At 46.4% G+C, this 18,849-nt stretch overlaps 2 protein-coding genes across 5 annotated transcripts in view; one reads left to right on the top strand and one right to left on the bottom strand.

The window, feature by feature from the left end:
- LOC144608419 (uncharacterized) overlaps nucleotides 1–18,849 on the top strand; it is a 108,107-nt gene that overhangs the window by 38,892 nt on the left and 50,366 nt on the right. The window lies entirely within an intron of this gene.
- On the bottom strand, nucleotides 1,787–18,405 carry rnf224 (ring finger protein 224). 2 transcript variants are annotated; one of them, XM_078426130.1, is made up of 2 exons: nucleotides 18,277–18,405; nucleotides 1,787–2,508 (listed from the first exon to the last, which is right to left on the bottom strand). In XM_078426130.1, exons 1-2 carry the CDS (start codon nucleotides 18,355–18,357, stop codon nucleotides 2,011–2,013), a joined length of 579 nt encoding a protein of 192 aa, XP_078282256.1. In that variant the 5' UTR covers nucleotides 18,358–18,405; the 3' UTR covers nucleotides 1,787–2,010. The 2 variants fall into 2 exon arrangements, with proteins under 2 accessions (XP_078282256.1, XP_078282257.1); XM_078426131.1 differs by lacking the exon at nucleotides 18,277–18,405 and adding an exon at nucleotides 17,999–18,054.

An 18,849-nucleotide genomic window follows, 5' to 3' on the forward strand; every position in this document is an offset into this window, starting at 1 on the left:
CACTCATACAACCTGTCCAAGTCACCCTGCAACCTCATAGCATCTTCCTCACAGTTCACACTGCCACCCAGCTTTGTGTCATCTGCAAATTTGCTAATGGTACTTTTAATCCCTTCATCCATCATTGATGTATATTGTAAATAGCTGCGGTCCCAACACCGAGCCTTGCGGTACCCCACTAGTCACTACCTGCCATTCTGAAAGGGTCCCATTTATCCCCACTCTTTGCTTTCTGTCTGTCAACCAATTTTCTATCCATGTCAGTACCCTGCCTCCAATATCATGTGCTCTAATTTTGCCCACTAATCTCTGATGTGGGACCTTGTCGAAGGCTTTCTGAAAGTCAAGGTACACCACATCCACCGGCTCTCCCCTGTCCATTTTCCTAGTTACTTCCTCAAAAAATTCCAGAAAATTAGTCAAGCATGATTTCCCCTTCGTAAATCCATGATAATAATAATAATGCATTACATTTATATAGCGCTTTTCATACACTCAAAGACTCTTTACAGGGATTTAAAGAACATAGGGAAGTGAATAAATAGATAAATAAGTAAACGAACAGAACAGAGAAAGGAGACAGAATGATCGGAACGATCCTGTTACTGCTATCTAAATGCTCCGCAATTTTGTCTTTTATAATTGACTCCAGCATCTTCCCCACCACTGATGTCAGACTAACTGGTCTATAATTTCCCGTTTTCTCTCTCCCTCCTTTCTTAAAAAGTGGGATAACTTTAGCTACCCTCCAATCCACAGGAACTGATCCTGAATCTATTGAACATTGGAAAATGATCACCATTTCATCCACGATTTCTAGAGCCACCTCCTTAAGTACTCTGGAATGCAGACGATCAGGTCCTGGGGATTTATCAGCCTTCAGTCCCATCAGTCTACCCAATACCATTTCCTGCCTAATGTGAATTTCCTTCAGTTCCTCCGTCACCCTAGGATCTCTGGCCACTAGAACATCTGGGAGATTGTTTGTATCTTCCTTAGTGAAGAAAGATCCAAAGTATCGGTTCAACTCGTCTGCCATTTCCTTGTTCCGCATAATAAATTCACCTGTTTCTGTCTTCAAGGGACCCACATTTGTCTTAACTATTTTTTTCCTCTTCACATACCTAAAGAAGCTTTTACTATCCTCCTTTATATTATTGGCTAGCTTACCTTTGTACCTCATCTTTTCTCCCCGTATTGCCTTTTTAGTTATCTTCTGTTGCTCTTTAAAAGAGTCCCAATCCTCTGACTTCCCGCTCTTCTTTGCTATGTTATACTTTTTTATTTTTATGCTGTCCTTGACTTCCCTTCACGGGTGCATCTTATTCCCGTTAGAATCTTTCCTCCTCTTTGGGATGAATTGATCATGCAACTTCAGCATTATTCCCAGGAATACCTTCTGTAACTATCTGTTGTCAAAAATAGTAAACCTTGCTGCATTTCCCAAACAATATCCCTGCCAGGATCCCAACTCCCCCCCTGTGAACACCACTAATCAGCTGCCTGCCATGGCACCCGTGATGCTCACATCACGGCCATGTCCATCCGTGACATTCACAAACATGATGTGCCTTACTCAGGACATTTCTGAAAGTGAAGTCTCGTCTGGGTGATTTTCCAAATAATGTTACCAGTGGAGGAATCCCTCAACAACTGATGTTCCCAAAGTGGGAATCATTGAGAGATAGGCTTATAATTTTAGAAAGCAATTTTTTTACTATATTATTGTTTAAAAGCAGTGTGATCTTCAGTATTGTCACACTGTTCATTACAATTATCAGCCATTACAGATGCCTGTATAACACACTGTTATCCTTCCCTTGTGACACACAGTCTGGCCCATGCAGTATGCTGTGTGGCACTCCTCTTACACTGCCTCTGGATATCCATTTGCATTAGCATCAGATGAGGTGCAATGTGATGTGTAGTTTTCAGTGATGCCTTGTGATGACTGCTGTTAGCATGGATCCACCTGGTCATTACCACCAGTTATTCTCTCAAGCAAACATGTCATCCACAGCAACAGCCAGCACACCAGGCACAGCAGGGACTTCTGGAGAAACGTGGTTCCAGTGGGGTGTCCTGACACAGAGCTGCCGGCTGCTCAGTGACTGGCTGGGAGACAAGGTGCCCCTTGGCTTTGCATTGTCTCACTGTTGCTTTCACAGGCTCTGTTTCCGTTTTAAGAGCCAAAAAGATGCCCAAGTCTAGTTCAAGCATGAAGACACCTCCACGGGGGCATGGGGTATTCTGCCGGCACTGGGGGCAAGGGATCCATTTCTGCCCATTTAGCATGGTGTCTAGCCTCTGCAGACAGGCCTGGCAGAAGGTGTGTCCACAGTAAAGCTTCCGAGGCAGCCTGTCGGTGAGGTTGTAGATGGAGTAGCAGATGATGCATTCAATGTTCTTGTGCTGAGCTGGAAGGATGCGGCCTGATAAATCCCTGTCTGTGGTGTGATCTGAAACCTTATGCTGGGTAGCTTCAGCGTGATCTTTTCTGCAGAACATCTGAAGAAAGATTAGAAACACACTGAGTCTAAGGCACAAACCAATGGTTCAATGGTACTTTAATGTCACGTGTACCAAGGTACAGAGAAATTCATTTTTGTACACAGTTCAGTACCACTATGGATAAGCACTTAAGATACATCTTGGATAAAGATCTCAGCTAAAGTACGTATATGGTAGCAGTACACTGAGACAGTACAGAGCGTTGCCAGATCTGGCACCACATTCACAATACCTCTTTCCTGATTCAGCCAAGTAGTTCATTTTGTGACACTATTGCAGTGCAGGGAAATGGAGAAGCTGACTTTGCTTCATGACAAACTCTCTCAGGGATCATTTTCAGGTTATTTGTTTTTGGTGATGTGCACTGTGGGATAAATATTGATAGGGATTACAAGGACTTAGTCTCTGCTCATGTTCACAATGCTACCAGGAGGAGTTGTGAACACCAGTTGATGAAAATACAGATGGTAATTTGGGCAGTCAGGTCCAGCAATGTCAAACAGGCCTTTAAACTGCATTGTCCACCTGTCTCAGGTGCAGAGGTTGGGCTCAGAGGAGGGTCACTTCAAGTTGTTTTGGACAAGTCAATTGTACAAAATGCAAAGTCAGGATATGCTGCTTGAATAAAAATGAGCTATTTTATATTTGCATTTGTTCTGAAAAAGTGCAGCTCGGAGATTTGTATCAGGTCGTGCCTCAGCATTGTGTATGACGAGCTCGTGCCTCAGCATTGTGTATGACGAGCTCGTGCCTCAGCATTGTGTATGACGAGCTCGTGCCTCAGCATTGTGTATGACGAGCTCGTTCCCCTTAATAGACGTGTTAGGCCGCAAGAAGCAAACGTCAAGATCTGATCTAGGGATCATATTCTTGTGCTTCTTGATCGCATTATCCCAGAGTCTATTTGTGCAGTAATATTTTATTAATCCTCAAAAATTGAATTGTAACATAAAAGCAATTACTGAACGTGATCAGTCCCTGGTTCTGTGGCCCCTGGTTCTGTGGCCCCTGGTTCTGTGGCCCCTGGTTCTGTGGCCCCTGGTTCTGTGGCCCCTGGTTCTGTGGCCCCTGGTTCTGTGGCCCCAGGTTCTGTGGCCCCTGGTTCTGTGGCCCCTGGTTCTGTGGCCCCTGGTTCTGGACTCCCCCAACATTGGGAACATTTTTCCTGCATCTCGCTTGTCCAGTCCTTTTATAATTTTATATGTCTCTATAAGATCCCCATATGTCTCTATAAGATCCCCATATGTCTCTATAAGATAAATGTTTCCCTTCTCACCTTAAATCTGTGTCCTATGGATCTAGACTTCTCCAACCAAGGACTCTATTCTAGCAATGCCCCTCATAATGTTATAAAGAGCTGGCTCAATACGGCCAGCCCTTAACCTCCTATGTTTGTGAGAATAATCCTTTCTGTGCTGCCTTATCCATCCATCCACCCATGTCATCATTTTAAGGGTGCTCTGAACTTGAACTCCAAGGTTCTCCACATCAACATTCCTATGGTCCCTGCCATTTGCTGTTGATGTCTTGATATTTTATGTCTGGCTAGTTTTATCTCATTACTCTATTTTTTTTTCTTCATTATTAATCTGTGTCATTTGTTGCTATTATTAGATTATGACTAGTCTTCCACCAGCCACCCATCTTTACACAATTATATGTTTTCATGTTAAAAAATGTGATACTATTGTTAACTTTTTTAGTTAGCCAAGGATGGTTGGAATTTCTCTTTCCCTTTAGAATGTATCTGTGCAGTGAATTCTGAAAGATTACCCTTAACCCTCTGCCACTGCATTTCAACTGACCAATCTCTTAAATCATATTATTACTTTGAGACCCCATTGAAACAATATAAAATACAATCATGCCAGCTACTGTTGAAGGGCGTCTTCACAATGAGGGCATTAATTAATCCGATATAGCTCTGCACTGTCGTCTAATATAGTCTGGTCTCTGGTTGGCTCCAAGACCTGCTGTTTAGTTTAGTTTAGAGATATCAGCATGGAAACAGGCCCTTCGGCCCACCAAGTCCATGCCAACCCGTGATCACCCCATACACTAACACTACCCTACACACATTAGGGACAATTTACAATTTTACTGAAGCCAATTAACCTACAAACCTGTACGACTATGGAGTATGGGAGGAAACTGGAGCACCCCTGGAGAAAACCCACGCAGGTCAAGGGGAGAATGTACAAATGCTGTACAGTCAGCACCCTTAGTCAGGATCAAACCCGGGTCCCTGGCGCTGTAAGGCAGCAACTCTACCGCTGCACCACCGTGCTGCCCCGGTGTTCTTTCCAAACACTGACCAGAAACACCTTTTCCTGTCTGATTTTTCAAGTCAGCATAAAGGTAATATTAAGCCTCATGAATATGTAAAAATGCCATTAATCTTCATGTATGCACAATCTCGGCCTCCTTTACTTTAGGTATATCCAGTGGGCTATCCACAAAGTTGGGTTTGACAAGGAAAGAATAAGCCCTACTCCTGCTCTTTCAAAAGATTATCAATTACTTTTGGGAACAAACTTCAGTCTGAAGAAGGGTCTCGACCCAAAACCTCACCCCATTCCTTATATCCCAAGATGCTGCCTGACCCGCTGAGTTACTCCAGCATTTTGTGTTTACCTTATGAGTGATTATCATGACTATACACAAGTATATATACAAAGTAAAAATGGTCACATGACTGTCAATGTTTAGCACTGACTTTCAGAGTAGGTAAAATTTGTACGGTCTTTAGTTGCTGGTACTTGTCAGTAGCAAGCGGACAAGTCTAACCTTTAAGTTAAAGACATGTCTTTGACAAAAGAAGATTTATTTTCTGCTGATGCTTCTGCAAGGTTTGAAATTATTCTGCTTTAATAATTCAGGAAGGCACTTAAATAAAAAATTAATATTCAAGCATAGTAACATTAGAAAAGTAGTGTCCTGAACCACTGCTGTTAATGTAGTGAGGGAGCTTCTCCAAGAGGTTCATTCATTCAGAGTTTGTGGGATTTTTAGCCTGTTGTAATAATGCAAAGCTGATGTTTATACATGTCAAGAGGGTATGTGGCCAACATGCTCCGTCCGACTGCTCAGGACCTTGGGGCTGTTGAAGGTTTGGAAGTTCCTGTTCTCAGATTTCTGCAGCTGATCTATCACAATATGGAATTGGAATAAGCCCTGGAAAACTTTGAATATGTTACCTTTATTCCAAAAGGATGGGAGGTAAAAAAAAACGAGGCAATCATAAGTCAGTTACATGACTTCCATTATTGGAAAATTGTCAGAATTGTCTACTGTGGAAATAATAATGGAACATTGAAAAATAACTTGGCCTCATGAAGAAATCGTGCCTGATAAATTTGAAAAGAAGAGCTGCTGTTCCTCACATCAGATTTGATATTATTGATTTATTCATGTCATCTGGTATTGCAAAGTCAAATTGAAAAGTGGTTCTTTCACTTCAGTTAAGATCGCCACTTTGTACACCATAAAAATTCACTAATTCATAGTCAATGGGTCAATGAGTAATGGAAAAAAAAGGCTGAGGTATTATTATACTAGTTAAAGAAACTGTTGAAAAGTTCCCTTGGCAAAGAGCTTGTGAGTATATTATCCTGTCCCTCTGAAACAACCTATTGTGCTCTTGGAGTGCTGCCACTTTTCCTACTTAACCAAATGTGGCAGCCCTTTAGTAGACAACTAGACCAAGTGGACCCGTTGGACCCAAACCTCTCCTCCCCCCCTCCCCCTTCCCCTCCCCCTCCATCCCCCTCAACCCCCCTTATCTTCCCTCCCCCTCTCTCCCCCTCCCTCCCTACGAGATAGATTTAAACTTTAAAATGTGAATAACTTAAAAAAAATAACACTGATTTCAATGAAACTTCTTCCATTAGCATCAAAGGAACGACGGTGAGTAAGGTGGGCCTAAAATTGTTGCGCTATCATGTACCGTTTTAGCTGTAGTTCAGGAACAAACAAGAGTTTTAGTATATAGATGATGTTGCACCAACAGTAGTGACATGTATAAGCAGCAAATCATCTTTGGAGAAACAAGGAAGTGCAACTGCTGGTTCCACAATTGTCATGGCTGACCATTGGCCTACACCACCCCCACCCAGGCCAATGTAGGTCATGCTGTGTGGACCTGCACTCGCCACGGAATGTGTTTGTTGCCTGGACCTCACAAACACTCGACCAAGATGCTCCTCTCTCTCTCTTCCTCTTTCTCCCCTCTCTTCTATTCTCCCTCCAACTTTCCTTCCTTTTATTTCTACATTCTCCAAATGAGTGATTTCCTATTGCACTGTTCAAAAATATTGGGACATCCATTTATTATTTAAAAATGTAATTAAAATGGTAATTAAGGCAATTTTGTACAAGCAACATTTTCTATTGAAATGACAGAGGAGGTAGTTGAGGCAGGGACTATCCCAACGTTTAAGAAACATTTAGACGTGTACATGGATAGGGCAGGTTTGGAGGGATATGGGCCAAACGCATGCAGGTGGCACTGGTGTAGATGGGACATGTTGGCCGGTGTGGGCAAGTTTGGCCGAAGGGCCTGTTTCCATGCTCTGTGACAATGCTAATTATGTGTTAAGTATGTAAATGATGTATTAGCTTGTGTTGACATATTGACAATTAACTCAACATCTGATGAAACTATTTTTACAGATAACGTACTATAGACAATAGACAATAGGTGTAGGAGTAGGCCATTCAGCCCTTCGAGCCAGCACCGCCATTCAATGCGATCATGGCTGATCACTCTCAATCAGTACCCCGTTCCTGCCTTCTCCCCATACCCCCTCACTCCGCTATCCTTAAGAGCTCTATCCAGCTCTCTCTTGAAAGCATCCAACGAACTGGCCTCCACTGCCTTCTGAGGCAGAGAATTCCACACCTTCACCACTCTCTGACTGAAAAAGTTCTTCCTCATCTCCGTTCTAAATGGCCTACCCCTTATTCTTAAACTGTGGCCCCTTGTTCTGTACTGTTACAGTACTTTTATCTTTTTACTATTATATGCCATTATTTTGTTACTGTTATATTATAACATTTGTTTCTCAACCACAACAAATGTCTTAGGAGTTGGAAATAGATAAAGTTTTGAAAATCTTTGTACAAGGGTTGACAAATGCATCTGTTGCAATAAGTAATCATTGTGAATGGATGATGGGGGTGCAGATTGGCAAGAATGAGGTGCTGGGCGTGCTCTACAGTCCAGCCCAGGTGCAGCAGGTGAGCTGCATGAAGTTAAACAACGGGGCCACTGGACCCCTGCCAGAACAGTCTGCTGTACTGATGCTGCCTCTGATGATCACGTCGCCTTTCATGCAGTCTTTTCTTGACATAGAATGGATAATTGACCACAAAAACATCGCAAAATTTAAGCCAGATCCTTCCTGAAACATAACCTATTTCTTTTCTCCAGGGTTGCTGCCTGACCTGCTGAGTTACTCCAGCTTTTTGTGTCCTTACAAAGGGTTGTGTGCGTATTAGTTGTGGGTACCTGACCGTACCAACCAGTTCACAAGTGTTTCTGTAATGGATATGGGCCAAGGAGCCTCTCTAATGATGTCCCTCACCAACAGAGGGACAACGGCAGTATGATCAAAGTTGAGTTCAACTCGAAGAGGAGGGATAATATGAGGATGGCAATGTGGAGGTGGGAAGTATCATCACTTGGATACCAGTTACCAGCTAATGTTGTGAATCTCTGCGGGTTGGAGGATTGGGGGGAAGACGATATAAAAGAAGCAGACTTAGAACTAATAAGTTGGTTTCTTGTTGCCGCTCCTCCCCTCCCCCTCCCAACACACAGACAGACACGTGAATGAAAAAGTGACAACGCACACCTTCACATTCAGGGACAGGTTCTTCCCAGCTGTTATCAGACAGCTGAACCATCGTACCAACAACTAGAGAGCAGTCCTGAACTACTATCTACTTCACTGGAGACCCTTGGGCTATCTTTGGGCGGACTTTATCTTGCACTAAATGGTATTCACGTTATTCCCTTCATCATGTATCTGTACACAGTGAATGGCTCGATTGTAATCATATATTGTCTTTCCGCTGACTAGTTAGCACGCACAAAAGCTTTTCACTGTACTTTGGTACACATGACAACAAAACTAAACACAACCTCAAACATGCACACACTGTGAAGTCATAATTGAGCCGTGTTTTAAATGTATTAACTTGGAAACATGCCACCCATGCACCTTCTGTGATGACTTTGCTCTCCCTCTCTACCTGCATCTCCAACAAGCTCGCTGTAGGAGCAGAGCTACTTTTTAAAGCTACTGGGCTGTTCAACACATGGTGATCACACTAGAGCCAAGACTACCCAAACCTCAGTGGAGCAGCAGCAGCAGCAGGCAGGGACAATAATCAGTCGCTGACGCGTTTACTGAAGCTTACGGGAGGATGAATCAGCAAAGTATTTGTATTGTTTCCGATTCTGCTCGTAATCCTCATCTTTACCTCTGAGCACTGTCTTTCCTTCGGCCTTGATGCTCAGAATGTGGATTGTACTCATCCCGTTGCACGTTATCCTCGATGCCCGTCACTGCTGTGTGGCTCATCGCAAGGCTCCGCTCACAAGGACTGCACTGCTACCAGCTCCCCTTCAGTTTTACTCTGGTGGAGTTGCATCAGTTGTGGTCTTTGCACACTTTTCACCATCAGCCCACAGCTGTAATCATCCAGCTCTTGGCTTTACATGTCATCCAAGGAACTAATAACGTAACAATTCAGCCGTGGAACAAAGCATGCAGGGCTCGTGGTTCTGGTGCAGACATCCAATAAAAAGCAGGGCACAGGAGAAGTTAGTTCCAATGGTCAGCGGTGTGAAGCATTATTGGAGAAAGGCGCTGCTACACACAATCATATCGCAGTTTGTACTGTAATGCTCCAGGTGGAAGGCAATGATCCTGATCTGCTGCCAGCAGCAGGGCATTCAGCTGTTTACATTTTCTATCCACGCCTTTATGTCCCTTTTTGTCTCTCAGAGATAAGAGCTTCAAGTTTCATTTTAACGGCCCTGTCCACCATTGTTCTCCTGCAGCCCATCATGGGATCTTGGTGTAGGATAACAGCCCGTATCACATCAACAACAGACAGGCAAATGCATTGGAAATAAAATACTGTGGCTCTGGATGAAGGAGAAGTACAGTATCCATTATGATAGCCCCAGTATATTTAACCCTTTCACATCATGATTACTCTCGAGTATCCTGCCTGTTTAAATCAGAGAACCATTGCATGTTTACAGCATAAAGCGAAGCCATTTAGCCTGACATGACGATCAACTCTACAACAGAGCAAACCAACTGGTCCCATTCCTCCCAATTCAATCCTTAGCTGACATTTTGTGGACACTTGGACAAGAACGCTGTCTGTTCACCTTCTGACCTTTCAAAGCTGGGATTGTCAGCCTGAGGTGGTGCAGAAACAACCAAGCTTTTAAACCATTTAAATACAAAGATCTTATGATTGCCCAATGGACCCATCAGACGTGGCAGACCCCAACCCCCAGAACACAAGCACAGCCACTGTGGAAACAACTGGCGCACCAGAAAACGTGCTCACTGAGGAGGCCTTGAGGTAAGACTGAGGCATCGGGCACGAGATGCCCCCTACCCCAGAATCCTGGCCGATATCCCGTCACTAGAGAACAAGATAGAAGCCAAGCTACTGCATCAGAGTGATGTGAGAGACCCTTGAGTACTCTGGACATCTGTGTCAGGAAAAGGAAGAGGTGGTGGAACCTCCTTCGTGCCCAGCATCAGCAGATCCTGAATAGTGTGACAAACCGAGTGCTCAAATCATCTATTTGCCCATGTGTCAGAATCGGTTTAGTTTGGAGATGCAGCACGGAAACAGGTCCTTCGGCCCACCGAGTCCAAACCGACCGACCAGTGATCCCCACCGAGTCCACACCGACCACACAGTGATCCCCACCGAGTCCACACCGACCGACCAGTGATCCCCACCGAGTCCACACCGACCAGCGATCCCCACAGAGTCCACACCGACCGACCAGTGATCCCCACCGAGTCCACACCGACCAGTGATCCACCTATGCTGGCACCATCCCACATGCTAGGGGTAATTTACAATCTTTACCAAAGCCAATCAACCTACAAACCTGTGCGTCTTTGGATTGTGGGAGGAAACTGGCGCACCCGGAGAAAACCCACACGGTCACAGAGAGAACGTACAAACTCTGTTGATCATTTGCAGAATCGGGCTGAAGTTCACCTTGAAGCTTTGCACAAGTCCCAGAGTTGTTGATGTACTGAAACTGAGATTGACTTTTTGCCATTGTATGATTGATCATTTTAGGATGCACTTGCAGCTGGAACCTAGGGTTGCCAACTGTCCCGTATTAGCCGGGACACCCGGATTTTATAGACAATAGGTGCAGGAGTAGGCCATTCGGCCCTTCAAGCCAGCACCGCCATTCAATGTGATCATGGCTGATCATTCTCAGCCATTTTGGACCAAATTACTTTGTCCCGTACGGGACCGCCCTTGTTCCGTATTAGTAGGGTTGCCAACTTCCTCACTCCCAAATAAGGGACAAGGGGTGACGTCACCGCCCCGCGCCCCACGTGACCTCACCCAGCCAGCGGCCACGTGCTCCCGCTCCACCAATGGTGGCCGCCCAGCCCGGGAGCACGTGGCCGCTGGCTGGGTGTGGTCACGTGGGGCGCGGGACAGTGACGTCACCTTGTCCCTTATTTGGGAGTGAGGAAGTTGGCAACCTTACTAGAGCCTGAAAAGGATTTTGTCAGAGTCAAAGTCAGCAGTGTGCATTAATCAACCGTGTGTCGGTCATGGATGTTTCTGTGAGGATTCAGTAAAAGTCAAGGTTGAGGTGTTTCCCAGTGGCTGCCTTATGATTACTGCTTTAGAACGGAATTGTCATTTTGCTGAGGCTACCTGTTGCCAGTGATGTGTCCTGGTGCTCCCCATCTATACACATTTTAAAATGTATTCACCACAAACTGTGGCCATTGTTGGCAATGCCAGCTGTGATTTTCTGCCCCTGAAAGTTGTGAGTCACGAGAGGTCACTGAAACAGCAAGTATACAGTAATAAAATGCTGTTAAGCCCTTCCATTAAGTCAAATGTATGTAGGATCAGCCAATGGCTCTCTCTGGTATTGGTATCTAGTGAGGTTGATATTGGTGAGAGTTGGAAAGGGCGGTTTGACACACCATCGGCACAAGTCATTTTCATGACATCAGATTGTGAGCTAGTAGTAAATGATTCCCAATAACGTTGATCCCCAATAACTGCAGTAACTGGTAGCTCCAGCTGATGGTGCAACAAACCTCTTAGCCTGGACCCTACTGCCGCTTGCAGATGCCTGCTGGTACTACATATTACTCTCTGCTGTTGAGCTCACGAACAATATTTCATAAATCACAAGACAAGGAATTGCAGATTCTGGTTTACAAAAAAATGTCACATTGCTGGAGTAACTCAGCGGGTCAGGCAGCATCTCTGGGGAACATGGATAGGTGACGTTTCACAGAGAGCTGGAGTAACTCAGCGGGTCAGGCAGCATCTCTGGAGAACATGGATAGGTGACGTTTCACAGAGAGCTGGAGTAACTCAGCGGGTCAGGCAGCATCTCTGGAGAACATGGATAGGTGACGTTTCACAGAGAGCTGGAGTAACTCAGCGGGTCAGGCAGCATCTCTTGGGAACATGGATAGGTGACGTTTCACAGAGTGCTGGAGTAACTCAGCGGGTCAGGCAGCATCTCTGGAGAACATGGATAGTGACGTTTCACAGAGAGCTGGAGTAACTCAGCGGGTCAGACAGCATCTCTGGAGAACATGCATAGGTGACGTTTCACAGAGTGCTGGAGTAACTCAGCGGGTCAGGCAGCATCTGTGGGGAACATGGATAGGTGACGTTTCAGGTGGGGACCCTTCTTCAGACTGATTGTGGTGAGGGTGGGGACAAAGCTGGAAGAGTGGTGGGACAGGACAAAGCCTGGCAAGTGATTGGTGGATACAGGTGAGGGTGGGGAGGTTTGATTGGCAGATAGTTGGACAATGGTCAGAGAAAGTACAAAGTACATGTGACATTAAACTAAACATCAGTCTGAAGAAGGGTCTCGACCCGAAACGTCACCCACTCTTTCTCTCCTGAGATGCTGCCTGACCCGCTGAGTTACTCCAGCATTTTGTGAATAAATACCTTAGATTTGTACCAGCATCTGCAGTTATTTTCTTATATTAAACTAAACTAAACTCGATTTCAACTTTCACACCAGTGAGAGCTGCTGTCAAAGCTTTACATGCACTTATGCTTATTTTTCCCTCCCTAATTATCCTTAATAATCTATTTAAATGAGCAGCTCTATTTACATATGGAATCAGCTCAGCAACCCTGGCCCCTAACTCCCTTTGTCCTGCCTAGCCCCCCCTCACCTCTCTGATTCTGACATGCAGCAAATTAAAAGCTGACTTCAGACCATAAGACATACAAGCAGAATTAGGCCATTTAGCCCATCACATCTACTCCGCCATTCAGTCATGGCTGATCTATCTTTCCCCCTCAACTCCATTCTCCTGCCTTCTCCCCATAACCTTTGACACCCTTACTAATCAAGAGCCAATCAATCTCTGCATTGTCTGCATTAAAACACCCATTGGCCTCCACAGCCTTCTGTGGCAATGAATTCCACAGATCACCACCCTCTGACTAAAGGAATACTTCCTCATCTCCTTTCTAAAGGTGTGTCCTTTTATTGAGGCTGTGCCCTCTGGCTCTAGACTCTCCCATTACTGAAGTTGTTATCTTTCCTTGTTCTGATGAATGATCTTTGACCTGAAGCGTTAACAAAGTGTTTTTCTTTCCACAAATGATACCTGACCTGTTGCTGAGCGTTTGATATTTTTGTCAGATGTCCATGTTGTTTGCATGCGCGCGCGTGCACATTTGCTCATTCTGCAAATATTTCCAAGTAACCCTTTCTCCCAACTTTCCGGGTAATCGTTCATTTTGTTTACACAGTTTTAACTGATAACATTACTGCATCTTCAAAAAAATATGACAAGCAGTAAGGGACTGTTGTCAGAGTTGTTCACATGCATCGTCTAAACCCGTGGTGGCAACCTATGGAGTAGCAACTTTAAAAAGGAAATTAAAAGTGGGAAAGAAAAAAGGGTCATGGGGAAAGGTTTGAGCTGCGGGATTGGGTTGGACATCAAAGAGCAGACACGCACAAGTGGCTTTGTACTTTACAGCTGCACCAATGGCTTATAGAGTGCTGTCATTGGGTAACCAACCAATAAAAATAATAATTCATTATATATCTCTTTATGTACATTTGGGTTTTGTGCAATTTCCATGTAGCCAATATTAATCCGATACACAGAAATTGATTTTTTGAACATTTCTCCGGCTGGAATGGGCTGTCAAGATGAAACCGGTTAGTAATGTGCAAACAACACTCCCTCCCTCCGTGGAAGGAAGGACCCTGATCATCAGGTGAATGACCCTGATCATCAGGTGCAAGGTGCTCCTGGTGTTCCTGTACATGGCACATGCACTAGCACTACCCTGTACACCAGGGATAATCTACAATCTTTACCGAAGCCAATTAACGTACAAACCTGTATGTCTTTGGAATGTGGGATGAAACATGGTAGAACTGCTGCCTCACAGAGCTCGAGACCAAGATTGGAATCTGACTCTGGTTTTTAGAAACGGTAGAGTTTGCATGACTCCCTCTGCCTGTGTGGGATTTGTCCGGGTGCTGTGTTTTCCCCCTATATTCCAAAGACGTGTGTGTTTGTCGGTTAAAAGGCCTCTGTAAATTGCCTCCCGTGTCTAGCGGGCGGATAAGGAAATGGGACAATGAGCACCCTGAGAAAGCCTGGCCAGTCACAGGGTCAGGATTGAACCCAGGTCTCAGCGCTGTAAGGCAGCAACTCTACCGCTGTGCAGCCCCTCAGGGGACTGTGACAGTTGGCTCTCATGCCACCAGTCCCCTAAGCCATGTTCCACTCCATCTGGAGATTTAAAATGGATCATGACTGTGGGGATGTGATGTACAGATCTCCAGGGAAGGGGGGAGAGACACGTATTGTGTCTTCACATGTAGCCATCGTGCTCGAGTCACAAACGCCAAGTGTCTTTATGTGGCTCACTTCACTGATGGCAGGACGAACCCTCCCTGTCAGACCCTTCACACACAGCTGGACACTCAATCCCACCACACACTGAGAGTCATCCACCACCTGTACACTGCGTTTGCCAAGAATGTACAAGAGATTACAGATGCTGGAATCTGGAGAAAAAATAATTAGAACTGCAGTCGGAACTTGGTGGATGCAGCGTTGGAGGAAAATGGAGGGTTGGGTTGAGGGTTTACATCTGAACTGGAACTTAGTTTTTTGCCAAGAAGGTTTAGTTTTGTTGGTTTAGAGATACAGCGTGGAAACAGGCCCTTTGGCCCAACGAGTCCATGCCGACCAGCAATCCCTGTACATGAGCACTATCCTACACACTAGGGACAATTGACTAGTTTTGCCGAAGCCAATTAATCTACAAACCTGTACATCTTTGGAGTGTGGGAGGAAACTGGAATACCTGGAGGAAATCCACGTGGTCAAGTGGAAAACATACAAACTCCATGCAGACAGCTCCCGCCATCAGGATCAAACCCAGGTCTTTGGCGCCGTGAGGCAGTAGCTCTACCACTGTGCCACCGTGCTGCCCAATGCAGTGGTCTTTGTCAAGGTTCTCCTTGTGTAACGCAGGACTCCACTGGCTGTTCTGAGAGACACACTTGGAGGCAGACATTGACTGGTGCTGCAAGATCACCAATCTGGTGCACAGGCACTTGAGTCTCCCTGAGACTGGTTAGTCCTCCTTTGGAAGGATGTGTCTGCAAGTGAATGCTGCCAACATGCACATTGTAGGGTGCAGGAGTACAGGCCGAAGCTCAGTGCAGCCGCGGCAGTGGGGAAAGACTACTACAAGGTCCTCCTGCCTGCCACCAAGGGGCTGGGCCATGTGCATCAGCTTCTCAAACCCATCACTAATATTTAAGGATGAAACTTTAGTGACGTTCAGATCATAAACAGAAATTAGATCTTTCTGATCCTTTGGTTCCAAAACTCGTTTGTGGAAACACCAATTAATCTTTGTCATTGTATTCTACAATATCAGGCTAGCATTTTGGATTAAGCATGCAATTTCCAAAATTATTGATATTGTAAATAGTCTACTGACCAAGCATATTTATTTGCATGATTTTCTTTATTTTGCTCAAGAAACATCTGATTAGTAGAAAGGCAGACTGCAGTGATTACTTGAATATGAACATTTTATTTTGTCAATTTATTTGTAATTCTAAAATCTGAAGGTTGATGCATTTGTCTTAAAGTAATTGAAAATATCTGACATCAAAGCAGAAATAACCTCAAACTGAACCAACTAAAATGTTTAAAAAATCAAGCTCTAGTGCAGCACTGTCTCATTGGAGGCAGAAGGCCAATGGTAAACAGTGGTCAGAGGCCTGGGTCTCCAATCCAGGATGTCATCTCAGTACAGTGCAGTGAAGAGGACTCTGCGATGCTGGGCAGGTAGCGAGGGGACTGTGATGCTGGGCAGGTAGCGAGGGGACTGCGATGCTGGGCAGGTAGCGAGGGGACTGCGATGCTGGGCAGGTAGCGAGGGGCACTCTGCGATGCTGGGCAGGTAGTTAGGGGCACTCTGCGATGCTGGGCAGGTAGCGAGGGGACTCTGCGATGCTGGGCAGGTAGCGAGGGGACTGCGATGCTGGGCAGGTAGCGAGGGGACTGTGATGCTGGGCAGGTAGTTAGGGGCACTCTGCGATGCTGGGCAGGTAGCGAGGGGACTGCGATGCTGGGCAGGTAGCGAGGGGACTCTGCGATGCTGGGCAGGTAGCGAGGGGACTGCGATGCTGGGCAGGTAGCGAGGGGACTGCGATGCTGGGCAGGTAGCGAGGGGACTGCGATGCTGGGCAGGTAGCGAGGGGCACTCTGCGATGCTGGGCAGGTAGTTAGGGGCACTCTGCGATGCTGGGCAGGTAGCGAGGGGACTCTGCGATGCTGGGCAGGTAGCGAGGGGACTGCGATGCTGGGCAGGTAGCGAGGGGACTGCGATGCTGGGCAGGTAGCGAGGGGACTGTGATGCTGGGCAGGTAGCGAGGGGACTCTGCGATGCTGGGCAGGTAGCGAGGGGACTCTGCGATGCTGGGCAGGTAGTTAGGGGCACTCTGCGATGCTGGGCAGGTAGCGAGGGGACTGCGATGCTGGGCAGGTAGCGAGGGGACTCTGCGATGCTGGGCAGCCAGTCTTTCACATGGGCTGAAGTACCGAGTGCCCTGCACTACTAGAAGGGCTGTCTGTCAGATAAGATGAGTAACAAAGGCTTCATCTGCCTTTTCAGTTTGATGTGAGGAAATGTCACTATGCTGTTGTACAAAATAAGGCAAGCTGCCACTGGATAGAGTGGATGTGGAGAATGTTTCCACTAGTGGAAGAGTCCAGGACCGGAGACCATCGCCTCGGGATAAAGGTATATACCTTCAGGAAGGAGATGAGGAGGAATTTTTTTCATTCAGAGGGTGATGAATCTGTGGAATTCATTGCCCCAGACAGCTGTGGAGGCCAAGTCAATGGATATTTTAAGGCAGAGATTGACAGATTCTTGATTAGTCAGGGGTTATGGGGAGAAGGCAGGAGAATGGGGTTGGGAGGGAGAGATAGATCAGCCATGATTGAATGGCGGAGTAGACTTGATGGACCCATTGGCCTAATTCTGCTGAAACAGCAACGATGACAAGAAAGGGGTCACACAAGGGGCCGATATTCACCAGAAAGGGGTCACACAAGGGGCCGATATTCACCATAAAAATAACTCTGGCAAAATATTGTCTTGTCATTATCACATTGCTGCATCAGATGGAGATGGCTGGCTCATTCTGTGCAACTGTTACACGTCAGAAGGCCTTAATTTGGCACGCAGCCTATGTCACCTTGAGCTTGGCTTCTATAAATGCAGGTACTTCCTCCAAACCGGGACAGCATTTGGCAAGTAAAAGACTTATTACTTCAAGGTACAAATGGAGCTGTGTAACTTGAGCAGAAAGTCAGCCAGGATCAGGTTGAAAAGTGTCCCATTTACACACCACGGGCCCTTAGGTACTGGTCACCTCAGACCTGCAGTTAAGTCCATCAGTTTCAGAATAATTTACAGAGTGTGTGTGTGTGCGCGCGCGCGTGTGCACATGTATGTATATGTGTGTGTGCATGTGTGTGCACATGTATGTATATGTGAGTGCGAGTGTGTGGGGTCTGGCTTTTTCTGCTATCTGTTCTAAAAATTACAGAGACATATTCACTTATAACACAGGTTATTTGGCCCACCGAGCCCATGCTGGCCCTCCCCTCTATCGCATTCCCCCACTATCTCTCCTTAACCTCACCCTCCTTCCAGTGGCCTGTGAGCACATGAACCCCTCTTCAGGCCGGGCAGCTACATCTGCTGCCTGGTCCAAGCGTCACAGAGTGTGGGCAGAAAGTCACCAATAGTTCACCTGCCGCCGACACCTCGACCGGATGGACGGTGGCACCTTCACCACCAGGTCCAGGAGCCAAGGCGGGTGGTAGAGGTTTCTCAGCATCTGGCACCAGTAAAGCCGATCAATCCCTGCTTCCCACTAAGCCGGGCTGGCGAGGGGGATCTCATGGCCATTATACTGACCGGAGCTGTCGCCCAATGATTGTGCCACCTGGAATCCATCGCCATGAGCCCGCAGACTAGCTGGTCCTTTAGTGACACCATGCAGGCACAGAACGTGTCTCCATTATCATCATTGGCAAGTCTATAGACACAAGGTGCTGGAGTAACTCAGCGGGTCAGGCAGCATCTGTGGAGAACATGGATAGGTGACGTTTCACAGAGTGCTGGAGTAACTCAGCGGGTCAGGCAGCATTCCTGGAGAACATGGAGACGTGACGTTTCAGGTCGAGACCTTCCTTCTTCGGAGCAGCCATTGAACTCTGAGCTGTACAGTGTGATTGATCCCGCCTCTCCATGTGAGGTTGCTGAGTCCAGTGGGCGATGGTATCAGACAGGCGTCGTGTTGCACCCCCTGCAACACTGGGACGGCAGGGCAGGGCAGGGCAGGGCAGGCAGCGAGGTCCCATCACAGTGTGGGCCGCGGGGCCCTGGACATGGTTGACGAGAGACCCATCGGCACACAGCTCGGCTCCGAGTCCAGCCCGCTGGTCCTCAACGTTGAACCCAGGGGACATGTTAATAACACAGAGCCAC

This window comes from Rhinoraja longicauda, chromosome 31, assembly GCF_053455715.1.
Source record: "Rhinoraja longicauda isolate Sanriku21f chromosome 31, sRhiLon1.1, whole genome shotgun sequence".
NCBI classification, from domain to species: domain Eukaryota; kingdom Metazoa; phylum Chordata; class Chondrichthyes; order Rajiformes; family Arhynchobatidae; genus Rhinoraja; species Rhinoraja longicauda.